Source organism: Pongo pygmaeus, chromosome 20 (assembly GCF_028885625.2).
Source record: "Pongo pygmaeus isolate AG05252 chromosome 20, NHGRI_mPonPyg2-v2.0_pri, whole genome shotgun sequence".
Lineage (NCBI taxonomy): Eukaryota > Metazoa > Chordata > Mammalia > Primates > Hominidae > Pongo > Pongo pygmaeus.
This window is the reverse complement of record NC_072393.2, coordinates 39,836,514-39,855,503: the sequence shown is the minus strand read 5'-3', so window position 1 is coordinate 39,855,503 and position 18,990 is coordinate 39,836,514. Positions and strand designations below refer to the sequence as shown.

At 42.8% G+C, this 18,990-nt stretch overlaps 1 protein-coding gene across 4 annotated transcripts in view; it reads left to right on the top strand.

Annotated features, from left to right (window-relative positions):
* Nucleotides 1–18,751, top strand: part of SCGB2B2 (secretoglobin family 2B member 2) — a 197,422-nt gene extending 178,671 nt beyond the window's left edge. The window contains exons 2-5 of one of the 4 annotated variants that reach the window (XM_054462915.2): nt 15,321–15,976; nt 17,341–17,440; nt 17,584–17,768; nt 18,594–18,751. In XM_054462915.2, the coding sequence (XP_054318890.2) occupies nt 15,959–15,976; nt 17,341–17,440; nt 17,584–17,768; nt 18,594–18,638 (348 nt within the window). In that variant the 5' untranslated portion in view covers nt 15,321–15,958 and the 3' untranslated portion in view covers nt 18,639–18,751. Of the gene's footprint in view, nt 1–15,320; nt 17,441–17,583; nt 17,769–18,593 lie in introns of those variants that run through there. The other 3 variants (XM_054462918.2, XM_054462916.2, XM_054462914.2) reach the window with 3 other exon arrangements.
* Nucleotides 18,752–18,990: the final 239 nt, after the last annotated feature.

The window sequence follows — 18,990 nt, the reverse complement described above, 5'->3', positions numbered from 1 at the left end:
AATCACTTGAATCCGGGAGGCAGAGATTGCAGTGAGCTAAAATCATGCTACTGCACTCCAGCCTGGCAAGAGTGAGACTCTATCCAAAAAAAAAAATGAATTTTATAAAACACAAAATATGAAAATTCAACAATGAGTTAATAAAGAAATTAAGAAGTAAATTTTGGGCCAGGCACATTGGCTCATGCCTGTAATCCCAGCACTTTGGGAGGCCAAGGCGGGTGGATCACGAGGTCAGGAGTTCAAGACCAGCCTAGCCAATATAGTGAAACCCTGTCTCTACTAAAAATACAAAAAAAAATTAGCCAGGTGTGGTGGCAGGCACCTGTAATCCCAGCTACTTGGGAAGCTGAGGCAGGAGAATCCTTTGAACCCAGGAGGCGGAGGTTGCAGTGAGCCAAGATCGTGCCACTGCACTCCAGCCTGGGCAACGCTGCGAGACTTCATCTCAAAAAAAAAAATAGTAAATTTTAAAATTTATCGAAACAAATTAAAATAGAAATGCAACATACAAAAGCCTGGGGGATGCAGCAGAAGCTATATAAATAAGAAATTTTGGTGATAAATACCTACATTTAAAAAGTAGAGTTCAGATAAAACCAACACAACATATCAAGATCTATAGGACCCAGCAAAGTCAGTAACTGGAAAGTTTAATAGTAAGTACTCACATCAAAAAAACAGAAACATTTCAAGTAAAATTTAACAATGAATTTCAAGGAACTAGAAGAACAAATACAAATCAAACCCAAAATTAGTAGGAGGAAAACTATAATAAGGATCACAGCAGAAATAAATAAAATTGAGACTAAAACACAGTACAGGAGATCAAAAAATGAAAAGCTGGTTATGTTTAAAAGATAAAAATAACCGACCATTAACCAGACTAACTATGAAACAAGAAAAAAGACACAAGTAAATAAAACCAAAAATGAAATGGTAGACATCACAACTGATATCACACAAACACAAAATATCATTAAAGACTGCTACAAATAACTATAAGCTAACAAATTAGAAAACCAACCAGAAAATATGTAAATTATTGGACACATAAAATTTACCAAGATTGAACCCAAAAGAAACAGAACTCCTGAATTGAGCAATTGCAAGTTATGAGATTGAATCTCTAATAAAATATCTCCCAACAAAGAAAAAACCCAGCCTCCACTAACTTCCTTCCAGAATTCTACAAAATATTTAAGTAGAACTGATATCAGTTCTTCTCAAAGTCTTCCAAGAAATTGAAAAGAATGGAATTCTTTCAAACTCACTCTACAAAACCAGTATATCCTGATAGAAAAACCAGACAAGGACACACGCATACAGAAAAAAAAACAAACTATAGGCCAATATCCATAATAAACATAGATACAAGCATCCTCAACAAAATACTACCAAACCAACCTCAACAGCATAGCAAAATGCTAATTCACCATGATCAAGTGGGATTTCTCCCAGGAATTCAAGGATTGTGAATGAAAATATACAAATCAATACTTGTGACACATCACATCAACAGAAGGAAGAACAAGAACCGTAAGATCATATAAATAGACACAGAAAAAGCATTTGATAAAAGTCAACAATGCTTCATTATAGAAACTCTTAACAAACCAGGTATAGAAAGAATGTACCCCAACATAGTAAAAGAAATATATGGCAAACCCATCGCCAACATCATACTGAATAAAGAAAAGTTGAAATGTCATCCTCTAAAATCTGGAGCAAGACAAGAATGGCCACTTTCATCACTTTTATTCAAAATAGTAGTGGAAGTCCTAGCCAGAGCAATTAGGCAAGAGAATGAAATAAAGAGCATACAGCCTGGATAGGAGGATGCCAAATGGTCTCTGCTTGCAGATGACATGATCTTGTATATAGAAAACCCTAAAAGGACTAAGAAAAAACTCTTAGAACTGATAAAGGAATTCAGTAAAGGCACATAATACAAAATCGACATATAAAAATCAGTAGCATTCCTACACATCAGCAACAAATTAGTAAAGGAAGAAATTGAGAAGTCAATCTCATGTAAAATAGCTACCAAAAAAAAGAATAAATTTAACCAAAGAGGTGAAAGATCTCTACCAAAAAAGCTATAAAACATTGATGACAGAAAGTGAAGAAGACATCAAAAGTGAAAAGATGTCTCATGTTCATGATTGGAAGAATTAATGTTGTAAAAATGAGCATATTACCAAAATCAATCTGCAGAGTCAATGCAATCGCTATAAAAATACCAATGACATCTTCACAGAGGTAGATAAAGCAATCCTAAAATTGGTATGAAATCACAAAAGACTCCAAATAACCAAAGCAACCCTGAGAAAAATGAAAAAAGTTGGAGGCATAACACTTCTTGAAGTCAAAATAGACTATAAAGCTATAGTTTTTTAAAAAAGTAGTATTGTACTGGCATAAAAACACACATAGACCAATGGAACTAAATAGACAATACAGAAATAAACCCACATATTTACCATCAACATAATTTCAACAAAGTGCCAAGAACATTTACTGGAGATTGGACAGTCTCTCCAATAAATGGTGCTGGGAAAATTGGATATTAATATGCCAAAAATATGAAACCAGACATCCATCTCTAATCATATTTTTCCTTAAATCAACTTAAAATAGCTTAAAGACTTACATGTAAGAGCAGAAATTATGAAACTACTAGAAGAAAATATGAAGAAAAATTTTCAGGACAATGTCCTGAAAAGCACAACCAAAAAAAAACCTCAAAAGCACAAAAAAAGAAAAAATAAACAAATGGGATTATAACAAACTAAAAACCTTTGGCACAGCAAAGGAAATCATCAACAGAGAGAAGAGATGACTTGCAGAATGGGAAAAAATATTTGCAAACTATTCATCTGACAAAGGATTCATATCCAGAATATACAAGGAACTCAAACAACTCAGCATGGAAAAAAACACACAAATAATCTGATGTATAAATGGGCAAATTAGCTGAATAAAAATCTCTCAAAAGATGACATACAAATGGTCAACAGGTATTTTCCAAATGGTCAACATTGCCAATCATCAGGGAAATGCAAATCAAAACCACAATGAGCTATCATCTCACCTCAGTAGGGATGGGTATTATCAAAATTACAAAAGATAACAAATGCTAGTGAGGAAGCAAGGAAATGGGAACTCTTGCATACTGTTGATAGGAATGTAAATTAGGATAGGCATTATGATATGGAGGTTTCTCAAAAAAACAAAAATAGAATTACCATATGATCGAGCAATATCATTACTGGGTATACATCCAAGAAAAAAAGAAAATTAGTATATTGAAGACATATCTGCACTCTCATTTATTGCAGCACTATTCACAGCCAAGATTTGAATCAACCTCAGTGTCCATCAACAAATGAAAAGATGAAGAAAATACAGTATATATATATATATATATATGCAATGAGACACTATTTAGCCATAAAAAATTAGAAAATTCTGTCATTTGCATCAACATGGATTAATTTGGAGCCACTGTGTTATTGAAATAAGCCAGGCACAGGAAGATAAATGCTGCATGTTCTCACTCATCTGCTGAAGCTAAAAAAGTTCATCTCATAGAAGGAGAATGTACAATAATGGTCACTAGAGGCAAGGAAAAGTTTGGGAGAGCGGTTTATAGCCAAAGGTTGATTAATGGCACAAAGTGCAACTAGATAGGAGGAATAAGTTCTAGTTTTCTATAGCACTGTAGGGTGAGCATAATTAACAATTTATTGTTAAATTACTGATAAGTCTAGTAATGTTGCAGGATACAAAATATACATACAAAAGTCAGAGACATTTATATACATTGATAATGAACTATCCAAAAAAGAAAATAAGAAGGCAATTACATTTCCAGTAACAACAAAAAGAATAAAATGCTTGAAAATAAACTTAGCCAAAGAGGTGTAATACTTGCACACTGAAAACTATAAAACACAATGAGGAAAATTAAAGAAGACACAACTGAATAAAATGACTTCATACTTTCACGGATTTAAAGAATGAATATTGAAATATTCATAATACCCAAAGTGATCTACAGATTCAAGCCAATCCCTATTGGATTCCATGAATCCCAATGGCATTTTTTATAGAAAAAGGAAAAAAAAAATCCCAAAATATTTATGGAATCACAAAAAAGCTCAAAAAGCCAAAAGAATTCTGAGTGAGAAGATGAAGCTGGAGGTATTAACCTAAAAAATGAGAGAAAATATTTGTAAACCTTATATTTGATAAGAGGTTAATATCCAAAATATGTAATTAATTAATACAACTCATTGCAAAAAACAATCCAATTAAAAATGGGCAAAGGCCCTGCATAGGCATTTTTCCTAAAAAGATATACAAATGACCAACAGATTCATGAAAAGATGTTCACCATTATGAATCATCAGGGAAATGGCAATCAAAACCACAAGATACCATCTTACACACATTAGCATGGTTTCTATCCAAAAGACAAGAAATTGTGTTTGCAAAGATGTGAAGAAATTGGAACCCTTGTGCACTATTGGTAAAAATATAAAATGGTACAGCCTTTAGGAGAAACAAAATGGAGGTTTCTCAAAAAATTAAAAATAGAACTACCGTATGATCCAGAAATCCCACTTCTGGGTATATATCTAAAGGAAATAAGATCAATAGATAGGCATCCCTAGGTTCATTGAAGCATTATTCATGGTCACCAAGATAGGGAAACAACCTAAATGCTTGTCAATGGGATGAATGGATAAAGAAAATGTGATATATATACACACACACAAAAGCTAGCTATCTGTCTATCCATCCATCTATCTTTCTATGTTTTATAAAATATACAATGGAATACTATTCAGCCTTTTAAAAAAGAGAGAAATCCTGCTCCTTTCAACAATACGGATGAACCTGGAGGACATTATGCCTAGTGAAATAGGCTAGACACAGAAACACAAATCCTGCACGACCTCACTTCTATGTGGAATCTAAAATGACTGAACTCACAGAATTAGAGAGTAGAATGGTGGTTGCCTGGGGCAAAGTGTAGCCAGGGGGATGAATGAGTGAGAAGTTGTTGGTCAAGGGGTACAGAGTTTCAGCTATGCAAGGTAAGTGAGCGCTGAAGATCTAATGGACAGCATGGTGACCATGATTAATAATACTCTATTGTAGAGAGGAGTCCGCCTTTATCTGCAGGGGATACATTCCACAATCCCCCGTGAAAGCCTGGACCCATGCATAGTACTGAACCTTGTATACAATATACTATGCTTTTTTTTTTTTTTTTTACAATGCATCCATACCTATCATAAAGTTTAATTTATAAATTAACTGAGTAAGAGATTAACAGGTACTAATTATAAAATAGGACAATTATACCAATATACTGTAATAAAACTTATATAAATCTGGTCATTGTCTATCTCTGAAAATTCTTATTGTACTGCCTCACCAATTTTTGGACCCTAGTTGACCACGAGTAACTGAAACTGCAGAAAGCAAAACTGAAAAAGGGAGAAGCTGTTGTACTTGAAATTTGCTAAAAATTTATATCTTAAGTGTCCTCACCAGCAAAAAAAAAAAAAAAAAAAAAAAAAAACCTGTTTCCTACCCCTCAAAAAGTTTCTTCTGCTCTCCCTTTTTACTCAAATAATCTCCCCACCCTTAATCATTAGTAGGCACTGGTGTGCTCTTCATCCCTATAGCTTTGCCTTTTCCAGAATTGCTAATAAATGAAATCATGCAATATGTAGCCTTTGAGTCTGGCTGACTTCAATACCTTTTTATTTTAAAATTCTAAATATGATCTTAAATCTATGATGGATATGTCAATTACCTTGAGTATGGTGGTCACTTCACACTGTAAATATATACATTAAAGCTGTACATTTTAAATATACACAATTCCTATTTGTCAATTATGCCAATAAAGCTGGAGGGAAAAAAAGAAATCGTATTATCTAGTAACTACATAAAAATATGTTAAATATATTGACACAGAAGAACCAGATTTCTAAGAAAACAAATTCGGTAATCTTATTTCCAGTAATTAAAACATCTGAAAAAATGAATATTAATAAAGATACATTGACACCTTTAAAATTTTAAGATTAGCCGGGTGCAGTGGCTCACGCCTGTAATCCCAGCACTTTAGGAGGCTGAGGTGGGTGGATCACCTGAGGACAGGAGTTCGAGACCAGCCTGACCAACATGGAGGAACCCCGTGTCTACTAAGAAAATACAAAAAAAAATTAGCCAGGCATGGTGGCGCATGCCTGTATTCCCAGCTACTTGGGAGGCTGAGGCAGGAGAATTGCTTGAACCTGGGAGGCGGAGGTTGCGGTGAGCCAAGATCGCACCATTGCACTCCAGCCTGGCAGCCTGGGCAACAAGAGCAAAACTCCATCTCAAAAAATAAATAAATAAATAAATAAAATTTTAAGATTATAGGTAGAATTTGTCAATGAGAAAATTATTGAAAGAAGCCAGACTCAAAAAGTTACATCTTACATGATTTCATTGATAAGCAGTTCTGGAAAAGGCAAAGCAACCTAAATGAAGAACAAGCTGGTGGCCACTCAGGATTAAGGGCAAGGAGACCATCTGAATACAAAAGCACAGCACAAGGAGTATCTGAAGTTAGGAAGCAACATCTCTACTGTAGTGGAAGTGCCTACGACTCCAGGCATCCATACAAAACCTACATAAGAGTTCTCAGAACTCACGGAAATGCACATCAAAAAGAGTGAGTTTGCTGCATGTAAATTTTTTAACATTTAAGACTCAAAAAGCTATGAAGTGTTGATACACATAAGACCAATGAAGCCTAAAGATTATAAGATCTGTGAAGGAACTCAGACCAAAAACAGTGCATGTTGTATGATTCCATTTACATGAAGTGCTAGAAAATGCAAACTAATCTATACTGACAGAAAGCACATCAGTGGTTGCCTAGAAAGAAGGAAGGGGACAAAGAGGCAGGAGACAGGCACTTAAAGAGGTACAAGGAAACTTTCATAAGAGATCAATCTGTTCATATTTTGATTGTGGTGGTAATTTTCTGGTTTTCACAACTGTCAAAATTTACAAGTTGTACATTTTAGATATACATGCTTCTTATATGTCATTTATACTTCATTAAAGCTGTTATAATAATAAAAATATACAAGATATAAAAATACAATTAGGAACAACTTAATAGAATAAGGCATGTAATAATGGAGTAATATGCACTTTTTAACTGCATGGGGATCATTATAAAAATTGACCATGTATTAGAGCATAAAGTAGATCTCAACAAATTTCAAAAGATTTTAAAATCTCTAGAGGATATAATTTGATCTCAATGCAATTTTCATAGAAATCAATAACAAAAAATGATTACAAACTCTTCATATCTATAGAAAGTAAGGATTCAATTGGCCCACTTTTATTGTGTCACAAACAACCTGAAAATTCAATAGATTAAAATGACAATCATTGATGATCACTCATGTGCTGTAGGTTGGCTGGTGTTTCAGCTGATATAAGCTGGGCTTGGCTAGTTGGTGAACACTCAAGCTGTGGGCCTGGTAGGACTTGGCCACTCCTGTAGGTTGGGCTCAAATCTGATCAACATCTATTCATTCAGGGGCTCACCCTAAAGAACCAGCACTTACTAAGGAAAAGGTAGTCTCATAGTGACCACAGGGATGTGGGAAGGAAAGACTAACTGCATGGTCCTATTGAAGCAATTTACTGCCTATGGTCTGCTAACATCCCATTGTCCAAATCTAGGGACATGGCTGAGCCTGACATCAATGGAGTGAGGAGACATGGGGAGCTGCACCTGAATTGGGAGGGCAGTGAGTGGTATATGGACACTGAATGACAACATGATTAGGATCATGTAAAAGACTGGCAATATAGCAGCACAAAGTAAACATTCTTGAACATTAAATTAATCTGCTAACAAATGACAAACTTACCAAAAGGGTGACATTAAAAAGAAAAATGGGAAAGACACAAATAATGAATAAATTATTTAAAAGGAGATCTCCCTAAGACCCTTCAGCCATAAAAATAAGAGTATATTCAGTAGGTTGAGGTGGGAGCATTGCTTGAGCCCAGGAGTTTGAGGCTACAGTGAGCTATCATCTCACCTGTGAATAGCCCCTGCACTCCAGCCTGGGCAATATAGTGAGATATTATCTGTTAAAAAAAAAAAAGGTAAAACATTAAAAAATAAAATATTATGGAAACTTTGTATTTTAAATTAGGTGAAATGTTTAAATTCCAAGAAAAATATTCAAATACTGACATGAGAAGGAAGAGAAACCCTGCATAGTCCTATGGGCAAACTGTGAACAGCAGGTCTAGGCTCTCTCCCTATAATTAATCCTGGAACAATGACATTGCTCTCATTTTCCTCCAGCACTATCTCCTTAGAATGGACTTAGATCAATGAGAAATGCTGCATTTCAGGCATTGTTTATTGTGAAAGCTTTGCTTGGGGGATTGCACCTGAATTGGGAGGGTAGTGAGTGGTGTATGGACATTGAATGAAGACATGATTAGGACCATGTAAAAGACTATCAGGAAAGCAAGGCAATGACTTTCCTGAACTAACATGGACATGGAGCTGTCCTCCAGTGTTGTAAGACATTCTGGATCAGACAGTGATACATGCATGCCAAGGTGAGCCTCGTGCACATTAACTTCAATTCCCAAATAACTACCCTCCTGAATGGTGGTGTGAAATGTTAGACTGCTGCTGCTGGACATCTCTCGCCCCACCAATAACACTGAAAATGCTGAACACGCTTTGTCTTTGTCCTTTCATGAATCTAAGTTAATTTAGAGTCAGGTGAACATCTATTGTGCCTGTGAGTTTTATTGCCCAGAAGAATCTGCAACTGTTGCTGGTCGCCATGCAGTCCTCTAATTATCTATAAAATTAAATTAAAATTTTTAAAGATTTTGCAAAGAAAATCCCATGCAGATAGCTTTTCTGGAAAGTTCTGGCAAATACTTCATGAGGAAACCACTCTAACCTTACACAAATTCTTCCAAACAATAAAAAATGATGGTTCATTCTCTGTATCCATCAGTGTCCTGCAGGAAAGAAATGGCAAACTCACATGGGACACCTGAGGAGAGTTTAATGAATGGCTCTTGGCTGTGGGGTGAGCAAAGTTAAAAGAAGCCAATAAGAAAACACCTAAGGCTAGCAAAAGCAAAATATCTAAAGGGAGATAAGGAAAAGGAGCTATTACTACAATGAACTGAGACCAGTAATTGCAGGAAAGGTCAAGCACATGGGACCTTTGACCATCAGTGGAGGGGTGCAGCTACTGCCAACCTGTAGCCCTAAGGGAAGTCAGCTGGGAGTGAATTATTTCATCTCACCCTCCTCTTCCTTTTCACGTCCTGCCTTAGCTCCAATGTGTCAACCCACAAAAAAATAAAGGGCAACATAGCCCAATGATGCAATCCAGAAAAGGCCATGTTCCGGGGTATGGAGCAGGTTGGGGAAAGGGTAGACTAGATCTCTTAGAATAAATGGAAACCGCCACTGCATCCCCCGATTCATTTAATGAGGCTGGTATAATCCTGACACTAAAATCCAATCACTCAAGGACATAGACAAAATGTTCCACACAATATATTAGCAAAGTCAATGAGATTATATATAAAAAGAATAATAATACCAATTAAGGCAGATTTATCCAAGAAATGCAAGCCAGGTTTCACATTGAAAAATCATCTGATATACTTTAACACATTAACAGAACTAAGAAAAAACTATATGCACATTTTATTAAATGTAAATAAGATGTGTTCTAAAATTCATCATCTTTCCTTTTAAAAAAAAAAATGCTCTTAGAAAACAGAAATAGAATAATATATCCTTAATCTAACAAAGAGTGTTTACCAAAAGTATCCTACATTAAACTTCCTATGTAATGGTGAAATATCAAAAGCTATCCTTTTGAATCTGGATGAAGGGTATCCAGAAATACTTTTTAAAATTTTTGTAGCTTTTCATAAGCCTGAAACTATGCCAAAATTTAAAAATTATTATAAAATAAAAAGCTGTCAAGAACAAACAAACAAGAAATCCTTCCCCTTGGGTTCAGATACTAAACAAAAAAGCCTACTTTCACCATTGTTACCCAACACTGTATTAGAGATTCCACAATGCAATAAAGCAAGACAAGTAAAAATCTGAGGATTGAAGAGGAATAAACAAATAGGCATTAGATAGAGTTATATATAAATAGTCTTAGAGCATCTACAGATAAAATATTAAAAGTTTTTTTAATGCTGAATACAAAACAATATAGAATAATTTAAATTTCCTACACAACAGCACATACATGTATAAATGTACACTTTAAGAGACGATAACATCTACAATGGCATTAAAATAGCAGGTGCCCTGGAATAAATAAATTAATACATTCATATGAGTGGTACAGAGATATATAGGTAAAAATTATTGAGAGAAAATAGGGAAGACCAAAATAAATGACAACATGTACCAGCTTTATGGAGTGGAATACTCAATATTATCAAAATTTCAGTTCTTTCCCAATTGAATTCAACAAGCTGTTTCTAAACTTATATGGGAATGCAGAGGGCCAAAACCAGCAAAGACACTCTAGGAACAAGGCCAAAGTGGAAGGACTCCCTCTGCCAGAGTCAGGAACTAAAGCTTTAGTGTGTACTCAACACACTGCCACATTGGCACAGAGATAGACAAACAGACCAGTGAGACAAAATAGAGAACCCAGAAGCAAACTACGGCCCTCTATGGTGCACTTGATTTCTGACAAGGAGGACCCAGAGCAGTAGAATAATGATTATCTTCTCCTAAATGGTACTGTGACAACAGGATATCTAAATAATTAAAAAGTTATTGGACTCTTACCTACACCTTACACAAAAGTCCATTCCATGTGGATTATAGACCTCAATGGACAAGGCAAAATAATAAAGACTTTACAACACTTTATGTAAAAGAATATCTTTATGACCATGAAATAAGAATGTTTTTTACATAAACAAAACGCGGGCACACACACACACACACACACACACACACACACACACACACACCCCGAGCAGAAAGATAGCATTGATAAATTTAATTATCGTAAACTTCGTTTTATTAAAACCATTAAAAGAATACAAAGCTAATCCACAGTAGTGTTGGGGAAGACATTTTCAACAACTAACCAAACAAGGGCTCTTATCAAGAATATAGAAAGAACTCCTACAAATCAATCAGAGGTAGAAAAAATAGAAAAGAACTGCAATATATAAATGGGAAGAAAGACTCCATTCACATTTCACTAAATGATGAAAAAACACATGAGGGGAAAAAAAAAAAAAAAGAAAAAACACATGAAAAGGTCTCAGCCTCATTACACCAGAAAATGCAAATGGAAACCACAATGAGATGCCCCTGACACCTACCTACCAGATGGTTCACACAACACTGATGATGCCAGCTTGTGGCATCTAGAGCAGCAGGAAATACTACAGTGTGGCTGGGGATGTGCATTGTACAACTGCTTTCAAGGTTTCCTGTTTCCTAGGACAGTCAAGAATATGAATGCCTTATCACCTAAAATTCCACACATGGGCACAAACCCCAGCAAATGTGAATGTAAATATGTACAACACATCGACACATAAAAGCTCCCTACAGTGTTGTTCATGATAGCAGAATCAGTGTACCAGGGTAGACTTAAACCATGGAGATAGCAACATGGATGAATATCAACAACAATGGGGAACAAAAAAGTAAGATACGGGAGAACAGACACATTATGATCCCAGCCATATAAATTGTAAAAGAGCAAAATTAACGTTTATTGTATGTGAAGATGTTTAGGTAGAAAAACCATCCACTAAAACAAGAAACCACAAAATCAGGACAGTGGTCTACTCTAGGAAGTGAGGCTGGTGCCTTGAGGGGCTCACAGTGATCTTTCTTGAACTGGAGGGGGTATTGTGGGGTTTGAATTACAGTAATCACTTAACATACACTTTACAGGGTGTGTACGTCTCCGTACTTGTGTTCTATGTCAATAGAAAGATGATTAGAGGTCAGGGGAGGAGGGAAAGGGAGAAATGGAAAGTGAAGAAGGGGAGAAATGGAGAAGGAAGAGGAGAGGCAGGAAGACTGAGGAACAGGGGGAAGAGGGAGAGAACAGGGCAGGGAGCAAAAGACAGGAGAGGAAAGGGAGGAAAGAGAGGATGGTGATATGGTTTGGCTCAGTGTCCCCACCAAAATCTCATCTTGAATTGTATGCCTATAATTCCCACGTGTTGTGGGAGGCACCTAGTGAGAGATCATTGATTCATGAGGGATTTTCCCCACACTTTTCTCATGGTAGTGAATAAGTCTCACGAGATCTGATGGTTTGATAAGGGGAAACCTGTCTTGCTTGGCTCTCATTCTGTCTCTTGCTGCTGCCATGTGAGATATGCCTTTCACCTTCCACCGTGATTGTAAGGCCTCCCTAGCCACTTGGAACTTTAAGTCCAATAAACCTCTTTCTTTTGTAAATTGCACAGTCTCGAGTATGTCTTTATTGGCAGCATGAAAAGAGACTAATACAGATGGGGAGAAGGAGAAAGGGTGAGATGCACCCGTGTGACCTGCCTGCCCCAACTCCTCCACAGCCGGGTCGTCCTCCCCAACCACCCTACTCCTCCACCATAGATCCTTCTGCTGTGGGACCACTCCCTGTTCAGCAGGCTCACCAGCTCCAGGCCCTTCTAGAAAGCCTCATCTCGCAAAACCCTGTCCCAGAACTCTAAGGTGAACCTACAGTTGAGGGAGCTCCTCTCCCAGTATCAACCTGGCTCCCAATTCCCAGCGCAGGAGAAAAGCAGGTGAGCTGGGAGGAGTGCAGGATTTGGGGGCAGGCCATTCTCCAGGTGCCAGCCTGGCCTCAGGGCCAATGGTGCCTGGCAGAGAACCACAGGACTTGGTAAGCAGAGGCCAAGCAGGCCCCAAGGCCAGATTTGAGTGGAAGCCAATGTGGCCACGTGGGCAAGAGGCCTGACTAAAGAGCCCAGGAATCCCATCTACACCACTGGGTCCCTGGAAGATGCTCAAGTTCCCCAAACAACTGGGGATCAGAAGCAGGGGATTAGAGTCACACTTCATCTTAGACACCAGCCCCAGCCCTGTCTCAGCCACAGAGAGACCAGGGCATGGACCTGTCACAAGGAAGTGATTACTGCATCACAGCACAGGCTGGAAGCAAGGCAGGGAATGGGAACTGGCAGATGCCACATGCTGTGCCTACAGGGCCACACCCAGCTGCACTCTTGCCCCTACCCTCTGCATCCCAGCAAAGCCATCCCCCTGGTTTTCCCCCTGGGTCCAGACCACACCACCCCAAAAGCCTGGCTGAGGTGTCCAAAAATCCTCACCAGCACCACTCGGTCTTCTGGAGGATGCCCAAGTTCCTCAAACAACTGGGGATTAGAGTCAGACCTCACCTTGGACAGCAGCCCCAGCCCTGTCCTCAGCCCCAAGGACACCAGGGCATGAGGCTGTCACAAGGAAGTGGGTGGCTCAAGGCCGGTGCCTGTGCCTTGGCTGAGGGACACGGCTCAGGTCAGTTTGCTCCATAATTCCCTAGACCCTACAGACCCTACTCCACGCTCTGCTGCAGCCCAGTGTGCCACACGCTGCTGTGCTGTGCCATGTTGTGTTGTGTTGAGTTGGGCCGTGGCGTGTGCTGCATCACTGTTCCTGCAAACTCCCTGTCCGGGAGCTCTAGGGCCCTGGCCTCTGAGAATTCCTAGCCCCGAGTCAGCCTCAGGCAAGGCCTGCATTCTTGCTGCCTCCACTTCCCTGGCTGAGCCTTGCAGCTCCCGCTGACCCCTCTGCCTCTCACCTACCACCCATCACCCCCACTTAGAAGCCAGGAAGCAGCGGGAGCTGTCTCCCCGACCCCTCGCTCCAGGATTCTCTATCCTAACACGGCTCTTGAAAACGCCCTGACCCACCCACCAGCCCCAGGGCACCTCCTGCCCAGGTGTTTGGCACAAGAGACGCCCCCACACTGGCCCCATCATGTGCCCTGGAGGCCCCGAGGCTGCAGCATGGGATGCCTGTCTGGCCCTGGACCTGCCCAAGGCCCTGCTCTCTGCTGCTGCTCATAGGACAAAACCAAACAATTGCTGTCCTCCCTCTGAAATGGTGGCCATGAGGGTGCAGGGAAGGCCTCGCGTCCCTCCTGTGCCCAGGCCCCTCACCCACACCCACTGGCTGGCTGCATCTGCTGCCCAGAGCCCTTGGTCACAAGGCGCATAGCCCGGACCACAGTGATGACAAGCGAGGCCCTTCCTAAGCCTAGAGATGGTCTAAACCTTCATGGAACTGCTGGTCCCAGTGCCAGCCAGAATGCCAGGTGAGGCTGAGATGGCTCAAAGTGGTGCACCGGAGATGTCTGATATCAAACCCTCTAGGGAGGTAGATGATGTCTCCAGCCTGGTGACTTCCCTGACCTCCAGCCACCACCACCCCCAGTGTCCCCAGGGCTGAAGGTGCAAGCTTGCCCTGGCCCTGGTCCTGGCATAGAAAGTGCATGATCTGGTCACATCATGGAGGTGAGGATACCTGTGTGCCAGGTAACCTCAGGCAGGCATGGTGGCCCTTGTGGGGCAGTCCTGTAACCTGCAGTGTGGTGGGTGGGATGGGTACGTGTGACACAGGCAGGAACTTCCCCTCATGGCACTTGAGGACCCACATGTGTATTGGGTGGGGCTGATGGGGGTCACAGGTGAGTGGCTGGGCACAGGCAGGTGACTGAGTGACAGCTACACAAACCCCACCACTGAGCATGTCTCTCCCAGGGCAAATCAGATCAGAGCCACAGGCCCAGCCCTGGGAGGCCCAGAGGGGCCTCAGGTCCTCAGGGAGCCTCCTGGCCCTCTCTGCAATCAGAGGACACCCCTCCCTCTAGAGACCCCTCCAGCTGGCTCCACCTGCAGCTGTGGGGGTTGGGAGGGGACACAGTGCTCTGGGGTCCAGAGAAGGAAGGAAGATGGAGGGAGGGCTCCCTCCATCTATTCCCTGACTCTGCTGTTCAGCCTCACTGCGGCCCTCTTGGAGCCCACACCTTTCAGCTTCAGTCTCTCAGCCTCTGTCCCCAGGATGAAGCCCACTCGGACAGTGCTTCTCCACTGTAGCTGGCTTTTCCGCCTGGGGAGGGTCCCCAAATGGTGTAAAGTGAGGAAACATCCCCTGTCCCTGCCCTGCTGGGTCCCCACACCAGGCCTCCCCCATCTCTCCCTTTCTTTCTCGGACACAGACGCAGATGCAGAGGCAGAGGCGGCCACACAGCCCGTCCCAGCCACAATCACAACCTCATATTCATATAGTCACAGACCCTCCACCCCACACAGTCAACACCCCAACCTCAGGTGCCACACACACACCCCACACGCTCCTGCCAGCACATTCCACTCACACACACAAAATCCCATTCTCACACACGTGCACCCAAGCCTCGTCCCGCACACACAACATGACAGACCACAGAGCCGGCTGAGAGTCTCGGCACGCATGGACGCCTGTACTGGGCAGGTTGCAGCCCAGGCTGCAGGCACCACAGGTGGCAGGGACGACACAGCAGGTAGCCCGCCAGGGAGTGGCAGTGGCCTCCAACCTCCCTGCTCAGCCACAGCCCCTGCTTCAGTGTCTGCCAATCCAACTGTCAACTCATCCACTCAACTTTACAACTGGAATGTGGGGGCGTTCAGGGCCCTGCCACTGGTGACGGCCACTCTAAGTCCTACCCAATGCTGGGTAGGTCCTTTAAGAGGCCCAAGTCCTGGGAGCTGCTATGAGGTTCTCTACATGCACAGAATGATGGCTCATGCCTGGCCGAGGTGAGCCCATTCAGTCTGGGTGGCACAGCCTAATCTAGGAACTGCTCCGCGTTTCTACATGGCTCTCAGCAACTCAGTGAGTGTCCCCTGCACTGGCCATGTCCCTCAGGTGCTCCTAGCCAGACCCACCCTTGACACAGTAGGGCACAAACCGCTATTGGAGCGGCACTGGCACCCGAGTGTACAAGCGCCAGCATCCCTGCTGCCTTCCCCACCCCCAGCTGTCCCCACCTGCTGATTCTGCCCCTGGGGTCACCCTTACAATTCAGGGTCCTGTCCGGAGACAGCAGTCGCGTGAGTGACATCAGCTCCCTCATATGTAGGTGCTGAGAAAAGGGCTTGTGGGAAAAGGGCTTGTGGGGTGCCTATATAAACTGGCCATAAAAATATGAGAATAAGTTGTGGAAAGCCACAAAAGGCCTCTGAGGGGGAAAGCCTCCTAATTGCCATCATGTTCCCATGCTCAGAGCAAGACCTGCTCTCTTCTCTGTAAACACTGTGTTCAAGGAGAAAGACACTTCTTTGAAACACTGGAATGTGAACAGACATGCAGGCTCCTAGTTAAGCCCGCTCCCACTAGCTACTCTCTGATAAGTTAAAGATATGCTGTTTGAGCACAAACGAGATTCATTTAAACCGCTATTGCTGTAGATTATGCCTGTGACACACTGCCACCCTTTCACTGTTTCACCCTGAACATCTGCTTCTTAGATCTAAGTGACTGTACTCAATAAATACTGTGGAGACCAGAGCTCGGTGCCTTTTGCAGCCTCTACATTTTGCACTGGCCCCCTGGTTCCCCACCTTTCACTCTTGTCTCTTCTCAATCCTTTGTCGCCACCAGACTTCGGGTACCCTACGGGTGGTGTTGAGGCTGGTCCCCAACATGTAGGGTCCCTTCACTGTGTCACATGCGTCCCTAACACACTTGCTACCTCTCATGTCCTTTAGGTTCTGTGTTTTACTCCAGATAATGTTCCTTGAATCTAAATTACAGTTTACTAATTTCTCAAAAGCTGCACCTAATGTGCTATCCATTCAGACAAACACACTCACTTAGCAAATGTTTGTTGAGCCAGCATTCAGTGGCAGATTCTGTGCTAGGGCGTGCCAAGTGCAGACACACGTTTGCCAAGACACAGGGTCACATGTGCATGCACACTCGGATCTGCAGGCTCACACCAGTGTTCAGCCTGCTCCCAATCCCAGGGAGCTCCAGGGAGGACAGAGAATGTCACAACACCCAACCCCTCCCACCGCATGCTGAGCCCAGTTCCTGATACGCTGCCACCCCAACAGCATGGCCCAGGGCCGAGGGTCTCTCTGCAGACCTGCCCTGACCACATTCACACACACACACACACACACACACACACACACACACACACACAAAGAGGCGTGTCCCTTGTTCGGATATACATAAAGCTCACCCATCGCCAGATTCCCTGCCTGTGCCTGCTGGGACCAGACTCCGCTGTCATGAGGGTGACATCCACCGCCTGTGCTCTTGTGCTGGCTCTGATCTGCAGCGTCCAGCTGGGTAAGAAAGAGGCGAGCAGGGCTGGGAGGAAGCGGTGGCCCTGCTCCTTCACTCTCATCACCATCCCAAAGTCTCATTGGCCACGGGAGGTTTTGCTGAATTCTGACCTCCTCTGCTTTCTTATCTCACCTCATCCTCCACAGGGGATGCCTGCCTGGATATCGATAAACTGCTTGCGAATGTTGTGTTTGATGTGTCCCGAGACCTCCTGAAGGAGGAGCTTGCTCGTTACAACCCCAGCCCCCTGACAGAGGAGTCCTTCCTCAAGGTCCAGCAATGCTTTGCCAATGTCTCTGTGACAGAAAGATTTGCTCATTCAGTTGTTATTGTGAGTGTGCCCGGGGGGACCCGCACACACTACACAGCCACACGTCCCAGGCTTGCACTTCCCTGCACTTGCCTTCCATCCTGCTTTCCACATTTTAAGCATGAAGCCACATCCCAGGATGCCCAAAATCAGATGAAGTCCCCCACCTGCCCCAACAGGGCCCTCCTGCCTCACCTCTCCAAGTCCTCGACCCAGACGCTGCAACTCTTCAAGGGGAGAACCTCTGCCCCTGGTGCCTGGGAGAGGCCCGGGCATGCAGAGAACCTCAATCACTGCACCAATGCACTGATGATGAGTACACAGCAACACACACTCTCATAGGACGCTGTTAACAGCAACACACACACCCCATGCCTGCCCACACACATGCATACACGTGTTACACCAACACATGCAGAGTCCTCAATGCACTGATGATGAGTACACAGCAACACACACTCTCATAGGACGCTGTTAACAGCAACACACACACCCCATGCCTGCCCACACACATGCATACACGTCTTACACCAACACATGCAGAGTCCTCAATGCACTGATGATGAGTACACAGCAACACACACTCTCATAGGACGCTGTTAACAGCAACACACACACCCCATGCCTGCCCACACACATGCATACACGTGTTACACCAACACATGCAGAGTCACACTCAAGCAGTAGGCACAACCCACATCCACCATCTTTGTCCAGAGCCTGAGATCCCCAAGAAGCGGACACACTCAAGGAGCTCCTGTGAGCTCAGGGACTGGGCAATAACGATGAGTCTGGGGAGCCTTTCACAGAGGCCACCAGCTCCTCTCTTTCTTCTTTTTGCAACAGAAGAAGATCCTTCAGAGCAACGATTGCATAGAAGCAGCCTTCTGATCTGAGGACCCCTGCAGATCCGATATTGGCCCTCTTGCCTTCCTTGGGCCTCCCCACGTTCCTGGCCTGGCTCTGTTCATCACTACAGAGACCCCAATAAACACCTGCAGCTCAGCTCTGTGTTCTGGCATCTGTGTGGGGTTGGCTGTGACCGCATGTGCAGAGTGTGACCAGCGTCCAAGTGTGAAAATACGCAACTGAGGAAAAACTCTACAGGTGTAGCATACACATGCCTGCTTTCTTTTTGGTGGGGAGGAGGGTGGCTGGAGTGCATTGGCGCGATCTTGGCTCACTGCAGCCTCCACCTTCTGGGTTCAAGCGATTCTCCTGCCTCTGCCTCCTGAGTAGCAGA